At 37.1% G+C, this 20,906-nt stretch overlaps 1 protein-coding gene across 9 annotated transcripts in view; it reads left to right on the top strand.

Annotated features, from left to right (window-relative positions):
* Numb (NUMB endocytic adaptor protein) overlaps positions 1 to 20,906 on the top strand; it is a 121,193-nt gene that overhangs the window by 66,359 nt on the left and 33,928 nt on the right. For 6 of the 9 annotated variants that reach the window (XM_048362804.1, XM_048362805.1, XM_048362807.1 and 3 more), the window contains 2 exons: positions 4,601 to 4,744; positions 17,476 to 17,550. In XM_048362804.1, coding sequence (XP_048218761.1) covers positions 4,619 to 4,744; positions 17,476 to 17,550 — 201 coding nt within the window. In that variant the 5' untranslated portion in view covers positions 4,601 to 4,618. The remainder of the gene's footprint in view (positions 1 to 4,600; positions 4,745 to 17,475; positions 17,551 to 20,906) is intronic. The other 3 variants (XM_048362810.1, XM_048362809.1, XM_048362806.1) reach the window with 1 other exon arrangement.

Raw genomic sequence — 20,906 nt, 5'->3', positions numbered from 1 at the left:
TATATGTGGTGCTGGGGAATCGAACCTAGGGCCTCGTGTATCTGAGGCAGGCACTCTTGCCACTAGGCTATATCCCCAGCCCGAAATATATTGTTTTTTATATTCTATTAGAGAATTTGTGTTTGTTTAGGGACATGACTAATAGTTTAGGAATACAGTGCCTCTGGATCAATGCAATCTCTTTTTAACATTCTTGCCCACTTTTTAGGTAGTGAATTGAGTTTTTGCCATTGAACAAAGCAATTTATTCACATGTCACTTTCTTTTCACACATTCTTTTAACTTTTACATGATATCCCAGCATGTAAGTCATATAAAGTAGAACTTGTCTGTTTGCAACTGTGAAAGGGACCTGGAGCCTCTCCTAAAAATTGTGTCCAATCTTCTAATCATTTCTTCTCTTTCCCAACAGCCAGGAGCTGCTGGGCCTTTCAGTGGAAATCTTAGGATGACATAGAATATAACTTGAGAGTCATTAATATGTAATGCTCTGCAAAAATACTCAAGTACTAGAAGTAACAAGATATTTAACCCTCAAATTAGTTGATATTTGCAGTCTGTTATCTTATTCAGTGCCATAGTGATACAATGATGGTTAATTTACAACAGTAAGTCATTACCCAGAGAGTTAATAAACTTTGTTAGATCCATTTAGACATAGTTGGTGTCTTCCTTAAGAAAAGTTGTCAAAGTGATTCCTTTGTCGATGGGAACTTGGACTACTATGACATTAAGGTCTCTTCCAACATTGGTGATCCTTTACTCTTGGTGGATGTGTAGATTTTTCCTACTTGGTTATTATCTTCTGCTGTATTACAAATCTATTCTATCTTTAATTTGTTCAAATTTATAGTGTGCCATATTTATGGCAGGAACTGTGTTAGGATACAAGGGTACTATTTAAACAATAAACTAAGACTACAATTAAGGAAATAGAAATTGTTGTAGGAATTGATGAGAGCAGTAATAGCAGTCAGTAAAACATTAATGGGAGTTATATGCAAGGGCCTAACCACAGCCAGTTAAGGACTATCCCTTGTCAGAAACAAGATACTAGCTTCTCTCAAGAGGTTAACACTTGAGCTGACTCTAAAAGTGAATAGACTTTAACCAGAGACAGAGGAAAGTCTTTCTTTCTGAAAGGCAGATGGAGAAACATATACAGAGGCACTGAAAGAGGGCATGCTTTGTTGGAGAACTGCAAGTAGCTTAGTTTAGCATATAAATGGAAACTGATGAGAGAAGGCAGATGAAAAAGGACTGTGTTTGCTCTAGTGAGCAATTTGGACTTTATTTTGAAGGTGATGTAAAGCAATTGAGGATTTTTTCTTTTTTGGTCATTCCTGGGTCTTGAACTCTGAGCTTAGGTTCTGTTTCTGAAATTTTGTGCTCAAGGCTAGTGATCTACTACTTAGGCCACAGCTCTACTTCTGGCTTTTTGTGGTTAATTTGAGGTGGTTTATTTTTGTTGTTGTTGTTTTGTTTTGTTTTTGCTGGTTGTGGGGTTTGAACTCTGGGCCTGGGTACTGTCCCTGAGCTCTTCAGTTCAAGACTAGTGCTCTACCACTTGAGCCACAGCACCACTTCCAGTTTTTGGGTGGTTAATTGGAGATAAGGATATCAGTCTTTCCTGCTCGGGCTGGCTTAGAACTGCAGTCTTCAGATCTCAGCCTCCTGAGTAGCTATGATTACAGGCATGGGCCACCAGCACCTGGCTAATTTGAGAGATTTTTTAGATAATTTTTGCGGCTAATTTCCTGCCCAGGCTGGATTTGAACCATGATCCTCAGATCTCAGACTCCTGAGTAGCTAGGATTACAGGCATGAGCCACTGGCACCCAACCAATTGAGGATTTAAGTAGATCAGATCTATGTTCTAGAACCTCTCTGGCAGTAGTTAGGAAAACAAATTGGAATGGAGCTCTATTGGAAGTAAAAACACCCAATAATAGACTTTGCAATAATTTAAACAAAAACATATTAATATAGTGGTACTAGTAGTAAACCAAGGTAGCACATGCCTATTAATCCCAGAGCCACACTACTAAGGAGCCTCTATTAGGAAAAAGGATTGGGACTTCAAAGCCAGCCTGGGCAAAAGCAAGACCCTGCCTAACATGAAAGAAATACTAGGAATGAGTTCAAGATATTTAACAGAGACTTAAAATCAGTAGTTTAATAGGCCAAAGAAAGAGTGAACGAAGGGATAATTTTCAGGGATCTGACTTGACCAAATGTGTAGCTTTGCTAAAAGGAAAAACGAAGAAAGGAACTGACAAAGCTTTTTGCCGAGAGTGCCAGTTTGAGCAAGGACAGAGGTACTTTTTGTTTTCTTGTATTTGTAAACATTTTTTATATTTTTAGTGGTGCTGATATTTGAACTTAGCACCTCACACATGCTAAGCAAGTGCTCTATTACTGAGCCACATTGTCCACCCTAGTGTGTGTGTGGGGTGTGTGTGTGTGTGTGTGTGTGTGTGTGTGTGTGTGTGTGTGTGTTTTGCCAGTCCTGGGCCTTGAACTCAGGGCCTGAGCACTGTCCCTGGCTTCTTTTCACCTAAGGCTAGCACTCTACCACTTGAGCCACAGCACCACTTCTGGCCTTTTCTATATATGTGGTGTTGAGGCATCAAACCCAGGGCTTCGTGTATGTGAGGCAAGCACTCTACCACTAGGCCATATTCACAGGCTTCCCTTTCCTTCCCTTCCCCCTCGTGTATATTTTTAAAGTGTGATTTGAGAGTGTAGCAGGATATATTTGCAAGAATGTTATGGAATTATTTGGGAACTCTTTTAGATTAAGGTATACTCTCATTTAGGTCGTTTAGAAATGAGTGATCTGCTTAAATTCATTTTTAAAAAATCCAGTAGTTCTTGCATGTATTTGTCTATTTTTGCCTAAGTTGTGTGGTAAGATTGACTTGTCTATGTAAAATAGCAAATTTAGTAGTAGTTCTGCTATGGTACTAAGCATTTTTAAATAACAAAGTGATTTTTCTTAGCATTCAGACATTCTCAAATCTTTCATTGACGTTCTGTGTGAATTAGCACTCTCGACAGAGAAGATGATTCTTTTTATAACTCTTGTCATATCACTTTTTTTTTTTGGCCAGTCCTGGGCCTTGGACTCAGGGCCTGAGCACTGTCCCTGGCTTCTTCCCGCTCAAGGCTAGCACTCTGCCACTTGAGCCACAGCGCCGCTTCTGGCCGTTTTCTGTATATGTGGTGCTGGGGAATCGAACCTAGGGCCTCGTGTATCCGAGGCAGGCACTCTTGCCACTAGGCTATATCCCCAGCCCTTGTCATATCACTTTTGAGTTAAGATCACTTTGAAGCTGGTTGAGGTTATTAAATCATTCTGTGTTCCTTAATTTTAAAAAAAGGGAGAATATGTTTTTACATTTTGCAATTTTGCTTTGTAAAAGGATACTTGTTCTACCAAGTTTATTCATTGCTTCTTGAATGTTCATTGATTCTTATCAGCTAGGTCTTCTCTGTAGTTTTGTGATTTCTTTGGTATACTAGTACTGAGGCTTGAACTCACGACCTTGACTTCTTGCTTGGCTTTTACACTCAGGTCTGGTGCTCCACCACTTGAACCATGGCTCCAGTTCTGGCTTTGTTCTGGTTAGTTGGAGATAAGAGTTTCATGGGCTTTCCTGTCTGAACTGGCTTCAAGCCAGGATCCTCAGATTTCAGCTAAGACTATAGATGTGACTCGCCAATGGCATACCTTTGCTGTACTTCTAACAGTGCTTCTTACAGTAACAAAACATGTAGCTGACTATTGTAGGTTTTTTTAGAATTAATTATGAAACTTTAACCCTTGTCATAGTTTCTTTAGGTTATTATTATTATTGCTGGTCCTGAGACTTGAACTCAGGGCCAAGGCATTGTCCTGAACCCTTTTGTTCAAGGCTAGCATTCTACCACTTGCTCATTAGGTTTTTATAAAGAGTATAAAATTACATTCTTTGGCTTACAAGAAGTGTAACTTCTTTAGATTACTTTAGTACTAGTAGAACTTTTCCTTCCTTGAGTATGTTTAGATTTTTCTTCATAAAATATCTTTTTTTTTCCTTTCCAGTCCTGGAGCTCAAACTCTGGGCTTGGACGCTGTCCCTGAGCTTCTTTTTGCTCACGGCTAGCACTCTACCAGTTGAGCCACAGCACCGCTTACAGCTTTTTCTGTGATTAATTGGAGGTAAGAGTCTCACTACTTTCCTGCCCAGGCTGGCTTCAAACTGCAATCCTGAGATCTCAGCCTGCTGTGTAGATAGGATTACAGGCATGAGCCACCTGTGCTTGGCATAAAATATCATTTTTTACATAAAGATAGTCCCTACTTTGAATAGTATCTTCTAATGGTAAGCAAAAAGATCCTCAATTCCAATGTTTCAGAATTTTTTTTCCTACTGATGTATAAAAGTATTTAGAGTGGTTTCAGAAATTGTTAAGTCTGTATGTAACATGTTATGTCTTCCATTTTCAGAAGCCATAACTTCTCATTTGAGACCTTAGTTGTTTATATTTTTACTAAATCCAAGTTTATATGTATAAGAAGGTAACAACTTTCAAAGTATTACTTTTTCTTTATCGGCAGGTTATAACAATTAAAATGAACAAACTACGGCAAAGTTTTAGAAGAAAGAAAGATGTTTATGTTCCAGAAGCCAGTCGTCCACATCAGTGGCAGACAGATGAAGAAGGGGTTCGCACGGGAAAGTGTAGCTTCCCAGTTAAGGTAAAAGCCATTATTTCTCTAAATCTCTGTGTGGAAAAGAACTGACAGCCTATTGGATGTGACATCCTATTAATTAGGATAATGGAAGCCAGTCTTCCAAAAAAGTGAAGATCTTCAGATTCTGCTTCATTGATAGAATTAAATGATAAAAATATATTGCAATTAGTGACTTTTTCTTTTTATATTTAAGTAAGAAATTATTCTATATATTAGAGAATCAGTACAAATGAGATCACTTCTGATGAAAATGCAAATCCTGAAACAACGTAAAGATTCTGAATTATCAAGAATCAAAATCATACACACACAAAAGGAAAAAGTTAAATAAATATTTATTTAGCTGGCTGTGGCTAATACCTGTGATCCTACTCATGTGGCGGGGATCTAAGGATCATTGTTTGAAGCCAGCCTTGGCAAAAAAAAGTCTGTGAGATTCTTAGCCCCAAATAACCTAAAATTTTTTTTCAATGGGATATGTTTATTAAGTGGTGGAGCAAGGGGAATAGGAATCTGCTTTCTTAAATACAAATTTATTATGTTCTAGCTATTTTAGAAGAATTAAGTAAAAGGGAGCATTCTCTAATTTTAGTATGAATTGAGTTACTTAGACTGAATACTGCTACTATTTTAAAAGGAGTAAAGGTAGAAAATAGGGTACAAATGCACCTAAATTTGTCTTTATTGGTGGCTTCAGATTGATAGTATTCTATTCTTTTTTTCCTGAATACTTGCTTATTTATTGTCAAAGCAATGTACAGAGTGGTTACAGTTTCATACGTAAGGCAGTGGGTACATTTCTTGTACAATTTGTTACCTCCTCCCTCATTTCCCCCTCTTTGTTTTCTTTTTTCTTTTTTTCCTGGGGTTTGGACTCAGGACCTGAGCAGTGTCTATAACTCTTGAGCCACGGCACCACTTTTGGCTTTTTCTGTTTATGTGGTGCTGAGGAATTGAACCCAGGGCTTTGTTCATGCTAGACAAGGACTCTACCACTAAGCCACATTCCCAGTCCAGGTTATTTTTAGTTCTATGGTTGATTTTTCTGTAACTATAAATTTCTTGTCCTATTAATGTTATATGATATAGTCAAACTTATTTCATCCATGTTGTTCTTTTCTTTTCTTTTTTAGCATTATGTAGGTAAAAAAGCATTTATATTTTGTTCTATAGCCATCAATTAAATCTCCTGTGTCTTGAGTTTATCGTAGAAGTTTCATTATTATGGCTTGTAAAATTGTTTTGTATAAATCTAAAGAATGTACTACATTTTCTTCTCTATGAGAATAGCAGTTCACTAACATATTTGGCAGATATTTACTGAGTCTGCCAGGCAGCATTCTAGGCACTGAGGATATAGCAAACAATACAATCCTTGCATAGTATTTATGTCTTAGTGGATGTGGAGAAATAAATATACGAAGTATATGATATATCAAGAAGAAATTAGGTGAAAGGGGAATGTATTGGGGTACAATTTTAAATAGCATGGTTAGGTAAGCCTTCACTGATAATAAGCCCTCACTCCATAAAATCCCAAAGGAATAAAGAAAACAAACATTTCAAATATCTGAGGAAGCAGTGTAGACAGAGAAAGCAGCAAGTGCAAAGGCTTTTCTGGAAAAGAATGCCTGGTATGTAAAAGCATACCAAGAAAGTCAGTGTACTAGAGCCATGGCTTCAAATGGACATGAGATCAGAGAAGTAGAAGGTGCCAGACCAATAGTACTTTGAATATTTTGAACACTTGAATTTTTTAGTACAAACCTAATATGCATTATACTGTTTTAAACTAAATGTATACATAGTGCCATACTTATGCTCAATTAACTATGAAGAAGAAATAAATTAATGGAGTTCTACACCACAAGTAAGTATAAAGAGAAGTGTAATCTCTGTTAATACAATAGTTACATTTGTACAGAAACTACTGGGTATATATGTGTGTATATATGTGTATGTGTATATATATGTATATATAGCTATATACATATATGAATTAGGACCTAATCTAAAAAAATTAGTAAGCAAATGTCTGTCATTCGTGTCCCTTGCCCATTATCTGTAAGTAATTTTCCTGGTCATTGTTACCACATACAATTCCTAAACATCCACTGAAAAACCATGTGTTGAGCCTTGCAGATAAATCGCTACTTAAGGATTATAGTACAGCCCAGTTGGCCTTGAACTAGTGATCTCCCTGCTTCAGCCTCCCAAGTGCTAGAATTTTGAGTGTGTGCCTCATTTTAATGATTTTGACTTGTATTTAAAGTGAAATGGAAGGCCATTTTCTCCTACTTTGGACAGTGCAGCAGTATTATCTGATGTATGTTTTTAAAGAATAACCCTCCCTCCTGAAGAAAGAAATCAAAGAGGACATCAGGAGATGGAAAGACCATCTATGTTCATAGATACGTAGAATCAATATTGTGAAAATGACCATACTGCCAAACATGATGTTCAAATTCAATGCAATCCTCATCAAAAGCCCAATGATGTTCTTACCAAGATAGAAAAAACAATCCAAAATTCATATGGAACAATGAAAGACCTAGAATAGCCAAAGCAGTTCTAGGCAAAAAAACCAATACCAGACTTCAAACTCTACTACAGAGCTATAATAACAAAAACTGCTTGGTATTGGCACAAAAATGAACTCGAAGATCAATGCAACAGATTAGAAGAACCATAAATAAAAACATATACTTACAGTGGTCTGATATTTGATAAAGGAGCCAAAGACATACAGTGGGGAAAAAATAGCCTCTTCAATAATTGGTGGAAATTGGGCATCTATATGCAGAAATCTAAAAGTAAATTCCTGTTTTTTATCATGTATTAATATTGATTCCAAGTGGCTCTAAGACCTCAACATCAGACTTTGAAACTACCACAAAAAAGAGTAAGAGAAATATTAGAACTTTTAGGTATAGGTAGAAACTTCTTGAATAGAGTCCTAGAGGTACAACAGATAGGAGAGAGACTTGGCAAGTGGTACTATATCAAAATAAAAAGTTTCTACTGGCAAAGGACATAATTACTAAACTAGAAAAACAGTCAACAGACTGGGAGAAGATCTTGACTGGCAATATATCAGACAGAGGCCTAGTATCCAATATATACAGTGAGCTCAAGAAACCACTCCTCCCAAACCTAATAAACCAATCACTAGACAGGGAAGGGAGCTAAGAGACTCCTCAGAAGTGGTAAAAATGGTAAAGAAACATATGAGGAAATGTTCATCATCCCTGGCCATAAAGGAAATGCAAATCAAAAAAACTCTGAGATTCCATCTCACCTCAGTGTGATTGGCCAACGTTGTGAATTTGAACAACAACAAATGTTGGCCAGGATGTGGGGGAAAAGGAACATTACCAGACACTGTTGGTTGGAATGTAAGCTAGTACAACCACTCTGGACAGCAGTCTGGAGGTTCCTCAAAAAATCAAACATATGCCTTCCCTACGATGCAGCCATACTACTCCTAGGCACCTATCCTGAACATTATGAACCAGAATATGATAAAGATGCCTGCACATCCATGTTCATTGCTGCACTATTCACAATAGCCAAGATATGGAAACAGCTCAGATGTCCCACAATAGAGGAGTGGATCCAGTCCAATCCAAATCCAATGGAATTTTACACAGCCATTAGAAAAAATAAAATAATGTCATTTGCAGGGAAATGAATGAAACTAGGACAAATGTTAAGTGAGATAAGCCAGGCTCAGAGAGACCTATAGCACATGTTCTCTCTGATATGTGGAAATTATATCTAAAATACACTAGAATATGATAAATAAGATTCTAGATACTCACACAGTATGATCTAAAAAGATACTGTTAATTAAAAGAAACTCAAAGGTGCAATGTCTATGTGCCTCTTCATAGTAACACAAAATTATATATGCAGACGCACATATAGAGAGAGAGAAATGAACTCCAAGATGTGGAAACAAGAAACCTTTCTTTCTCTTAATTTTTAAAAGCAATGCAGGAGGTATCACAATACCTGACTTCAAGATCTACTACAAGGCCATCATAACAAAAACAGCATGGTATTGGTATAAAAACAGATCGGAAGACCAATGGATTAGAACTGAAGACCCAGAAATAAAACCGCACTCTTACAGCCAACTGATATTCGACAAAGGAGCTAAAGATATACAATGGAATAAACATAGCCTCTTCAACTACTGGTGCTGGGAGAACTGGGCAGCCATATGCAGAAAACTCAAAGTAGACCCAAGCCTATCACCATGCACCAAGATCAACTCAAAATGGATCAAGGACCTCAACATCAGACCTGAATCCTTGAAACTACTGAAGGACAGAGTAGGAAAGACACTAGAACTTATAGGCACAGGAAGGAACTTCCTGAATAGAGTCCCAGGGGCACAACAAATAGGAGAAAGACTCGACAAATGGGACTACTACAAATTAAAAAGTTTCTGCACAGCTAAGGACATAGCCACCAAAATAGAAAGACAGCCAACGATATGGGAAAGGATATTTACCAGCACAGCAACAGACAAAGGCCTGATATCTGTCATCTACAGAGAACTCAAAAAACTAAGCCCCTCCAAGCCCAATAAACCTATTAGGAAATGGGCAAAAGAGCTAAAGAGAGACTTCACAAGAGAAGATATAAAAATGGCAAAGAAACATATGAGGAAATGCTCAACATCCCTGCTAGTAAAGGAAATGCAAATAAAAACAACCCTGAGATACCACCTCACCCCAGTTAGAATTGCCTATACTCTGAACTCAGGAAACAACAAATGCTGGAGGGGCTGTGGGGAAAGAGGAACCCTTCTCCATTGTTGGTGGGAGTGCAAATTAGTACAACCACTTTGGAGAACAGTATGGAGGTTTCTCAAAAAGCTCAATATAGACCTACCCTATGACCCAGCCATACCACTCCTAGGCATCTATCCTAAACAGCAAAATCCAAGATATCAAAAAGGCATTTGTACTACCATGTTTATCGCGGCACAATTCACAATAGCTAAAATATGGAAACAACCCAGATGCCCCTCCACAGACGAATGGATCCAAAAAATATGGTACCTATACACAATGGAATACTACATAGCGATTAGGAATGGTGAAATATTGTTATTTGCAGGGAAATGGTCGGAACTCGAACAAATAATGTTGAGTGAGACAAGCCTAGAACACAGAAAACAAAGGGGCATGATCTCCCTGATATATGACTGTTAACAAAGGGAGACGGAGAGACAGTAGAGACCAAGTCTGTGAATACTGTATATGTTCTTGATACATTGTATATTGCATATATGTCAACCTGACCTAGACAAGGGATAGAAAAACAGGTTGTAAGATATCATAAGAAATGTACACACTGCCCTACTATGTAACTGCACCCTCACCCTCTTTGCACATCACCTTGTAAAAAAATTTGTCCAATTAATAAAAAAAATAAATAAATAAAATAAAATAAATCATTTCTTAAATAGTTTTTTTAATGATTTTGTCTTCTTTTTCTTACATATGGTTTATTCAAGTGTATATCTTCAGGAGGGCTGGGAGCAGGGTACAGAACTTAAGGGAGAAGGGGTGAAAAAGTTCAGCAGTGGAGCTCACTGGACACTGATGAAAATGAACTATACAACTCATGGGTGGAGACAGGAGGGAGGGACTGAGAGTGACTGAGGGAACAGAAGACACTGTGCAAAAGGAAACTCACTACCTGACTCATGTACTTGTAATCCCTCTGTACATCACCTCTTAAAATAACAAAGTAAATTAATTAAAAATTAATAAGAATCACTCTACCTTCTGTTCTGAGAGTCAGTTATAGAAGTTCAAGAATGAAAGCAGAGATTTGCTATGAGATTGTTGCAAAAGTACATATTAAATATGGATGGTGGCTTACATACATCAGGATGATAGCAGTGGAATGGGTGAGCTGATAGTACTTATTGATGAATTAGGCTTGTGAAACATTACAAAGAGAAAGCTAAGTCAAGAGTGGTACCATGGATTTTTACTTGATTAGAAGAGTAGAGTATTACTAGTATATAAGCATTAGTATTTAGTATTAGTATTTGAGAATATTAGTGTTAGAGAATGAGTTATTAAAGTATTAGTATATAATTAGAGTAGCATATTATTTTGGGGGAGTTTGTTAGTAGAAGATTAAACTTGTAAATGGAGAGTGATAATAAGCCTTCAGTTTGGATGCCATTAAAAATTATGTTAAATTTTTACTTTCTTATTGTTGTTACAGAAGTCCAATTGACTTTTGTATGTTGAAATTATATAAACTCAGTTATTAATTCCAGTAATTTATTTGAATATTGTTTCAGATTTTTATTAATATATAATCTATAAATAACATAGTTACATTTCTTCCAATCTAGTCCTTCTATTTTAAATTTCTTTTTCTTGTCCGATTATTGGTAGAATTTTTTTTTGTCAGTCATGGGGCTTGAACTCAGGACCTGGACACTGTCCCTGAGCTCTTTTGTTCAAGACTAGTGCCCCACCTTTGAACCACAGCACTGCTTCTAGTTTTCTGGTGGTTAATTGGAAATAAGAGTCTCACGGACTTTGCTGCTTGTTCTGGCTTTGAACCATGATCTTCAGATCTCAGCTTCCTGAGTCGCTAGAATTACAGGCATGAACCACTGGCACCTAGCCTTTTCTTTTTGTTGTTATTTTTTAGTTAGGATCTCATTATGTAACGGAGGCTGGCCAGGTGATCTTCTTTCCTCATCCTACCAAGTGTTGGAATTATAGGCATGTACCACCAAACCCAGCCTGTGGCTTTACTCTGTATGCCACCTATACAAACATCCTTCCCAGCTGTTTTTACATCAATTTTATTTTCACTTGTATCTTCATAGAAAATGGTATTATAGGTGTGAGCCACCAGTGCCTGGCTTAGTAGAATTCTTGCTAACAAGTATTTGTGTATTGCCTAATTTTCAGTTTTACCATAGGTTCTCAAATTAAGCAAGTTATTTTCTATGCTTTATGAATAAATATTTTAAAATTATGAATAGAAACTTAGTTCTATCAGGCTCCCCCCTTCCCTTCTTTTTTAGTATTGGTGCTGAGGCTTGAACTCAGGACCTGGTTGCTGTCCCTGAGCTTCTTTTGCTCAAGACCAGCAGTCTACCACTTGAGCCATAGCTTTACTTCTGGCGTTTGGGTGGTTCATTGGAGCTAATGATTTCACAGATTTTTCTGCCCAAACTAGCTTCAAACTGTGATCTCCACATCTCAGCCTTGTAAGTAGCTAGGATTATAGATGTCTGTTGCTAGCACCCAGCCAATTTTTATCAGTCTTTTTTGTAACACTCTCATTTATTACTTTTTATTTAGTTATTTTAAGAGGTAAGCTTGACGTAAACAGTCAACTAGCCTTACAATCCTGAAGTCTGAACTTGATTAATGCCCATAACAATTAAGTTCAATTTGTTGTATATAACACTGAGTTCTTTTTACTCATATTTTGCTTAGAAATTTCATACCCATGATTTTTGAGAGATTAGCCTGGAGAAGTTGTCTTTCTTATAGTAACTTTGTCAGGTTTTGATTACCAAGTAAGGCTGGACTGTAGGTTGCGCAAGGCTCTTGTCTCTCGTATTCATAGGGCATGCTTTTCAGGTTTTCCAATTGAGAGCATGAATTGTCTAATTTACCCCATTTATTTTATAATTCTGAAACTTTAATCTGTCTCTCCTCACTAAAGTGAGAATGCCAGAAACTCATTTTAACCAGTCCCTCTGCCTCCTATATAACTCTTTTGAATTGGTAATTTTAGAGGCTTTATCAGATTTACTTGAGTTTCCTCCCCCCTGGGTGTACAATGACTGATTATCCTTTGGGGTAGCTGCAGCCATAGATGATTGTTGCCTGGGTTAATTAACTAACTAAGGTTTTGCAAAATGTTGATACTCTAAACATTCCATTTGGAAACTGTCCTTTCTTCATTTGCCAACTATTATTTCTATAAAGCATATCTACTGTTTGATTAGCCATGGTATGCTTTAATTAGGAAAGATAGGGTAATTTCATTTGGGAAGGAAATATTGAGCTATGAGGAAGATCTGACCTCACTTCAGCTATAAACAACATTACCAAAATGGATGACTCTCCCTATCTGACTTCTTTTTTAAAATAAGAATAACATTAAGTTGATATATGTAAGAGCACTAAACTATAAGCCATTAGTGAATCAAGAGAGTTACTATAAGAGAGAGTTATATGTTTTTTAACAGAGAAGTAATGAGAGGCTGTTGAAAGAAGGTAGATCTAGAGGGCAGAAGACCAGCCTATTTCTGTCTCTGTCAATGACCTTGTCTAAATCACTTAACTTTTTTGACACCTACTGTCACATTTGAAAAGTAAAAAACTGGGGCCTGGGGATATGGCCTAGTGGCAAGAGTGCTTGCCTCCCATACATGAAGCCCTAGGTTCGATTCCCCAGCACCACGTATACAGAAAATGGCCAGAAGTGGCGCTGTGGCTCAAGTGGCAAAGTGCTAGCCTTGAGCAAAAAGAAGCCAGGGACAGTGCTCAGGCCCTGAGTCCAAGGCCCAGGACCGGCCAAAAAAAAAAGAAAAGTAAAAAATTTCATTCTCTTGAGTTCTTTCCAGCAGTCAACTTGTTTGATTATATTTATCTGATTATATTTAATTCATCTGTTTAAATCATATGATTTGTTCAAATGGAATTCTCCATATTATTTTTTTTCAGTGGTGGGCTTGAACTCTGGGCCTGGATGTGCTATCCCTGGGCTCTTCAGCTCAAGGCTACTGCTCTACCACTGGAGCCACAGCACCAGTTCTGGTTTTTTGGTGGTTAATTGGAGATGAGTCTCACAGACTTTCCTGTCTGGGCTGGCTTTGTTTGAACTGTGATCCTCGGGCTGGGAATATGGCCAAGGGGTAAAGTGCTCGCCTCACATACATGAAGCCCTAGGTTTGATTCTTCAGCACCACATATATAGGAAAAGCCAGAAGTGGCACTGTGGCTCAAGTGGTAGAGTGCTAGTCTTGAGCAAAAAGAAGCGAGGGACAGTGCTCAGGCCCTGAGTTCAGGCCCCAGGACTGGCAAAAAACAAAACAAAATGAACTGTGATCCTCAAATCTCAGCCTCCTGGGTAGCTAGGATTACAAGCATGAGCCACTGGCACCCAGCTCTCCAAATATTTTAAAACTAGCAAATTTTAATTTAACTACTCTTATTTGGTTAAAGAGAAAAAAACATTTTCTATATGTATGCATACTATATTTGTGCTAGATATGGCATAGGCTACATATGTGTAATGAAATGCTATATAACTCTTAATAAATTACATGAGTATGATGTTACTTTTCATTATGTATATGTATGTATGATTGTATAGTCTTACTTCAGGACCTCCACATTTCTTCGCATGGATAACATTACCAAAATGGGGGCAGGGAATCTATTTTTTTCAAGAAAGAGAAAAATGATTTAATTCATCAAGAATGGAATTCCTCATAGTAGTTTTTCTAAAGTACATTTTTGTGAATAAAAAGTCTCTTACTCAGGGAGTTGGAAAGGCATACAGACAAAAGAAGTCCCAGTATCAAATATTTTAGCCATTAAAGCATAAGTCAGCTGCAATTCTTCAGTGAGGTAGTGTCTCAGAGAAGAAAAGGGACCTTTTAAATAATGTTTATTTCAATGGGCATGTTTTTTTCATATTCTAGTGAACTGCAAGGATGATTTCTGTTTTCACATTTCTAAAACAGATAATGCAGCTATGAGTCATCCATACATAAAATATTTGTGTTCTCTGCTTTCTACTACTTCTTCCTTTTGTTGTTGTTGTTGGCATAAGTAGTCATATGTGACAAATTGAGCTAATTTAAGGTGAATAATGAGATGAAAACAATTGAATAATTTTAGAAATTCACTTCCTAGAACTTTAAGGTAATTCAGGTCATAAAAGCCTACTTTCTTATTTTGTTATTAATATAAAATGACAGCAAACAAACTGAGTAACTTGAAGGTAGTAATAAGCCTTCATAAGGAAAAATGAAAGACAAGTGTGTGTGTATACCTGCACACATACATATTAGCACTATTATGTATATTTGTATATTTTATAAGAAAGTAAGGAGACCCAACTGCAGACCCAAATAAAGTTATGTGAATACTTTGTAATTTATGCTGATAATTTTAAATTTGAATAAATTATGAACTAGAAAAATATAGATTGCTAAAATTGAGGCAGAAAAACCATGAAAAAAATTAAGAGAAAACTGTTTAAAACAACTAAAACTACCATCCTAAAAGGACTTGGCATAGTGAGTAGTGAGCAAATGGACAGATGTCCATATAAATTAACATTCCATGAAATGAATGCCAAAGAATAGGAAACAAGAGATACTGTTTAGTTGCTTGTTTTTGTTCTCTTTTCTAATTTGTATTTGTTCGTTACTTCAGAGGATAAGGGGAACACTTAAAGGTGGAACAAGAATGAACAAATACAACAGTGGTACTCACCAGACACTATGCAGAAAATGAAATGGACATCTTATGAGTGGGGACAAGAGGGAAAGATTGGAAGAGAGCTACGGAAGGGGAAAAAGGGTTCAAAAGAATGATTCCTGTATATCAACTACACACACACATACACACACACACACACAAAATACACAAAGTGGGGGGAAAAAACACAAGTCAACTGATCACCATTATTTTATTCTATTTCTGAACTATTCAGAAATTGGAAATACAAATTAAAATTCAAGTACTTGAAAATAGCAGGATCCAAGGCCCAGGACTGACAAAAAAAAAAAAAAAAGTTTTCTTGGGCTGGGAATATGGCCTAGTGGCAAGAGTGCTTGCTTCATATACATGAAGCCCTAGGTTCGATTCCTCAGCATCACATATATAGAAAATGGCCAGAAGTGGCACTGTGGCTCAAGTGGCAGAGTGCTAGCCTTGAGCAAAAAGAAGCCAGGGACAGTGCTCAGGCCCTGAGTCCAAGGCCCAGGACTGGCAAAAAAAAAAAGAAAGAAAGAAAATAGCAGGAAATCAAAGACAAATTTTGCTAAAATAAAAAACAAATGCTCATGGCATATTGCTAAAAAGAAATCAATAGAATTCTATGGTGAGGGCTGGGAATATGGCCTAGTGGCAAGAGTGCTTGCCTCATATACAAGAAGCCCAGGGTTCGATTCCCCAGCACCACATATATAGAAAACGGCCAGAAGTGGCGATGTGGCTCAAGTGAAGCCAGGGACAGTGCTCAGGCCTTGAGTCCAAGGCTCAGGACTGGCCAAAAGAAAAAAAGAATTCTATGGTGAGAGGTCCATGTGATGCTTGGAATTACTAAGTTTATGCACTCTTCTTTGGAGCTACTTTAGAAAATAAAACAAAAATTCAGGGGAAAAAAAGACTTGGTATAGATGATTTTGCAGGCCACTTTTTGTGCTGGTAATAGGGCTTGAACTTGGGGCCTTGCCCTCTTGCTGAGCTTTTCTTTTTTCTTTTTAACTCAAGGCCAGTACTCCACCACTTAAGTCACATCTCTAGTAATTGGATTTTTACTGGTTAATAGGAGATAAAAGTCTCTCAGATTTGTCTGCCCAGTCTGGGTGTGAACTGTGATCCTCAGATCTTAGCCTCCTGAATAGCTAGGATTACAAACAGGAGTGCCTGGCTCTTCCAAAAGGTGTCTTCCAAAGGGTAATTCCTATGCTACTTAATTACAGCAAAGTACTTAGAAAAAGTGGACAGTTTTCATATTTTAGTAGCATTAACAAAATCCAGATATGACAACCTAACAAAGATAACGCCAAAATAAGTAGAAAGCCATAGACCAATTAGACTTATGAATATACATGATAAGTAGGCACAGGAATAGTAAAATGGGGTCTAAAAGTACATAAAACTCCTATAGACTGTAACTTGGCAATTCATGGATGGTTCAATATTAGAAAATTTGATGTAGTTTGAAACCAGCCTAGACTACGTAATGAGGCCTTGTCTCAAAAAAAAAATTAAACTTTTCTGCATCAAAGGACATTATCAAGAATAATATAGGGCTGGGGATATAGCCTAGTGGCAAGAGTGCCTGCCTCGGATACACGAGGCCCTAGGTTCGATTCCCCAGCACCACATATACAGAAAACGGCCAGAAGCGGCGTTGTGGCTCAAGTGGCAGAGTGCTAGCCTTGAGCGGGAAGAAGCCAGGGACAGTGCTCAGGCTCTGAGTCCAAGGCCCAGGACTGGCCAAAAAAAAAAAAAAAAAAAAAAAGAATAATATAAAACTATACAATAGCAGAAAGTATTTGGAAATCACTTACATATAATAGTTTAATAACCAGAATATATAAGAAACTCTTACAACCTAACAATTTAAAGACATACAATCCAATTTAAAAATTCATAAAAGGCAGGCCCTGGTGGCTTACACCTGCAATCCTAGCAAGGAGACTAAGATCTGAGGAATGTGGTTCAAAGCCAGCCCAGGCTTTTATGCTTAGATCCAGTTGGTTCAGATCCCATTTAGTGGTCACCATGCACCTTTTTACTTCCTTTTAATAACTTTTTGAAATAATTATTCTAAATCTCATTCATGTGAAGATACTAAAGATAAGTAAAATAAGATTACCTTAATTTTTCTGTATTAACTGTGAGTTTGACCAGTGCAAGAGTACCATATAATCACTACTCAATAAATGTAGCAATGCATTAACTTTTTCTCTCTTTCTGCAGTACCTTGGCCATGTGGAAGTTGATGAGTCAAGAGGAATGCATATCTGTGAAGATGCTGTAAAAAGACTGAAAGCTGTATGTATTTGATAGTTGCCAGTGTTGATCTGTAGGCTATCAATATTTTCTTACAAGGTTGTGTTCAGTAAAATTTAGTGACCCACTATCGAGTGAGGAACTGTTTTTCGCGAGGCAAAAGATAAAGGCTAACCAGGCAGGCCCAGGGACTGACTCACATTTGTAATCTTTACTTACTTGGGAGACTGAGATCAGAAGATCACATTTCAGGGTCAACCTGGACAAAAAGTTATGAGACCACATCACAACAGCAAAAATAATGCTGGGCATGGTGGCATATGCCCATCATCCAGGCTAAAGTGAGAATCACCCATAGTATTGAAATCTAAACCAGCCGAGGCACAAAGCAACACCCTGCCTCCAAACTAACAAGTGCAAAAAGGGTTGGAGGTATGTCTCAAGTGTTAGAGTGCCTGCCTAGCAAGCTCAAGGTCCTGAGTTCAAACCACAGTACCACAATAAAGGATATGAGCTTACAAAAAAAAAAAAAAAAAGAATATCTCACATTGTCATCCAAAAGACAACTTACACATTCCAGCTTCTCTAAGTCATACATTATCCAAAATATAGTCTTGATTTACCATAATTTATATAATCTAAATGGTATAATTAATAGAAGAATAATATTCTAAAACCAGGATAAAATTGTTACAGTTAACATCTTTACCTAACTGTGATAACTGTTACTTTCAGTCTGAATTATTGATTTTAAATGCATTATAAGAAACAGCTTTCCTGGGAAAAGTAGAAAATAGAAATACCTGTGTTAATCCCTAATGAGATTTACTTTAGGGGGTGGGAATGGTCCTTAATGATTTCTCATTATCATCTAGACTCCTAGTTCCCAATTTTCTCTGTATACTTCTCTTAAACAGTCTGTTTATAAACCAGCACACTTGAAATGGAGAGCCCTTTTCTAGAATAAATGTATTTTTTTGCTTGTTATATCTTAAAATATATCCCAGGTACATGCCTGTGTATTCAGTAAAAGGAGAGAATGGTTCACAGTTCACAAGGGTTCAGATTCAAGTGCTGATTTCATATTTTCAGTAGGTCTGAGGAATGTTCCCATCCACTCTTAAATAACCCTTGACAAGCTTCCTTCTCTCCAGTGTGTAGCTTTTCCCTACTTTGCTGTGAATGCTTCAGCATTACTTCTGCATGCCCTTACCAAAGCAACATTAAGTTTGTGTTGCTTTGGGTTTGCTGGTATGGTGGGCTGCTGCTACAAGTTTGACTGCTAGTGAGTGCTTTTTGTTTGTTTCTGCTAAGTAACTATAGCTTTCCTGCTTGTTGGTATAGTTCATATTATTGTTCATAAATTCATATTATAGTTCATAATATATTCATATATTCCCTCTTAACTGTAATTCCTCATTGTATAATATATGAAATTTTAAAACATTGCAGTGAGGTTTTACTTTAGAGTAAATGCCTAAATCCGTTGTAGGAAAAAAAGGAGAAAAGATAACTGATTGTAGAATGCTAAGGACTGAACAATCACAACTCAAATATAGACACAGGTACACTTCGCTTCATATATACCCACATATACTTTTACTGCTGACTTTGGTCATTTATATTCTTAAATGATTGAAGCCCTTCCCAGTTTTTCTGTCTTCTCAATTCACCAATGTTAAGAGGACACATATCCATGCACTTAGGAACATGAAAACAATCTTATAGATTTGGTATGTTATCTGAATGTATTCCCCAATTAAATGCAGATAGATAGTTTAATTTTCCATTTTTTTGCCAAAACTAATTTTGTTTTTTGGTTTTTTTTGCCAGTCCTGGGGCTTGAACCCAGGGCCTGAGCACTATCCATGGCTTCTTTTTGTATGAGGCAAGCACTTTACCACTAGGCCATATTCCCAGCCCGCTAAAACTAATTTTGAAGAAAAATAGAAGTTCAGATTCTTTTGAAAAATAATTTTGGCTCATCTAAAAGACAAAAGATTCTAGCTAAGAACATTTGAAAATAATATAATTACCTTCCCTACTTAAAAATATTTTACAACAGTATATTGGTAGTAACTGCAAACAGAAAAACCAGTAAATAGACTCAGCAGACCAGAAACAAACTATAGTTATTAAACTCAATAACTGTATAACTTAGGCCACAGTGTAATGAACCCTTAGGAAATCTTTTTATTATTTTTATTGGGCTTAAGTACTACATATATTTCACAGTACACATTTTAACTTTCACAATGATGAAAATTATCATTCTATTCTGCATCGCTTCTGATTCTGGCACCACACTCATTCTCTAAGGAAAAGCTAAAGATGATTTAAGTTTGTCCAGAAGATACTGAGAAATTGTATCCAGTTGTTTGTGTTGCCAGTCCTGGGGCTTGAACTCAGGGCCTGCCTGGGCACTGTCCTGAGCTTCTTTTGCTCAAGGTTAGCACTCTACCACTTGAGCCACAATACCACTTCCAGCTTTCTCTGTTTATGTGGTACTGAGGAATTGAACCCAGGGCTTCATGCATGCTAGCAAGCACTCTACCACTAAGCCACATTTCCAGCTCTGTATCCAATTGTTTAATGAGCAGTCAATCATACTTGTTTATGTTTTATACTTTTTAAAGTTTTAGTTTTTGCTATGCTAGGGATCAAATCCAGGATTTCATGCATGTCAAGCAAGTCCTCTACCACTGTCTGGTCTTTGTTTTAACTTTTTTTAAAATTAGGAATATTTCTTTATTGTATAGGTAATATATTTCTTGTGTAAAATACAAGTGAACTTGAAAATTCACAACTAAAGCAAAATCTCTTACAATTCCAAAAATAGCCAATATTTAACCGTCGAGTTTTAAATTATTTTTGGAGGTAGTGGTGGTACTAGAGTTCGAACAGATATAGAGCTACAAGCTTGCGAGGCAAATGTTCTAACCTGAGCCATGCCCCCAGCCCATTTTGCTTAAGTTATTTTGGGGGTAGATTGTCTCATTTTTATCCTGACCAGCCTAGAGCACAATCCTTCTAGCTACACTTTCTGCCATAGCTGAGATGACAGGCACACATCTGGAAACCAGCTTTTTTGGCTTAGATGGAGTCTGTAAACTTTCTTGCTCAGGCTGGACTCAAACTGCAATTCTCCCAGCTTCTTCCTCCTCCCGAGTATCTAGGATTACCAGTGCAAGCCACCAATGCCTGGCCAGTTTTTTAGTTAGTTTGTTTTTTTAAGCCAAGTAGATTGCTAATTATAAGCATAATTATTTGAGGTACAGGACAAAATGTAATGTGTTTTTATGGTCACCAGATATAAGAACTAAATTACCACTTAAAAAATTAGGTCTGGAACAGTGTGTGGCATGCAGTAACTGCTAAAAAAAAATTTCTGATATGAA

This window comes from Perognathus longimembris, chromosome 14 (assembly GCF_023159225.1).
Source record: "Perognathus longimembris pacificus isolate PPM17 chromosome 14, ASM2315922v1, whole genome shotgun sequence".
Classification (NCBI taxonomy): domain Eukaryota; kingdom Metazoa; phylum Chordata; class Mammalia; order Rodentia; family Heteromyidae; genus Perognathus; species Perognathus longimembris.
This window is presented reverse-complemented; position numbering and strand designations above follow the sequence as displayed.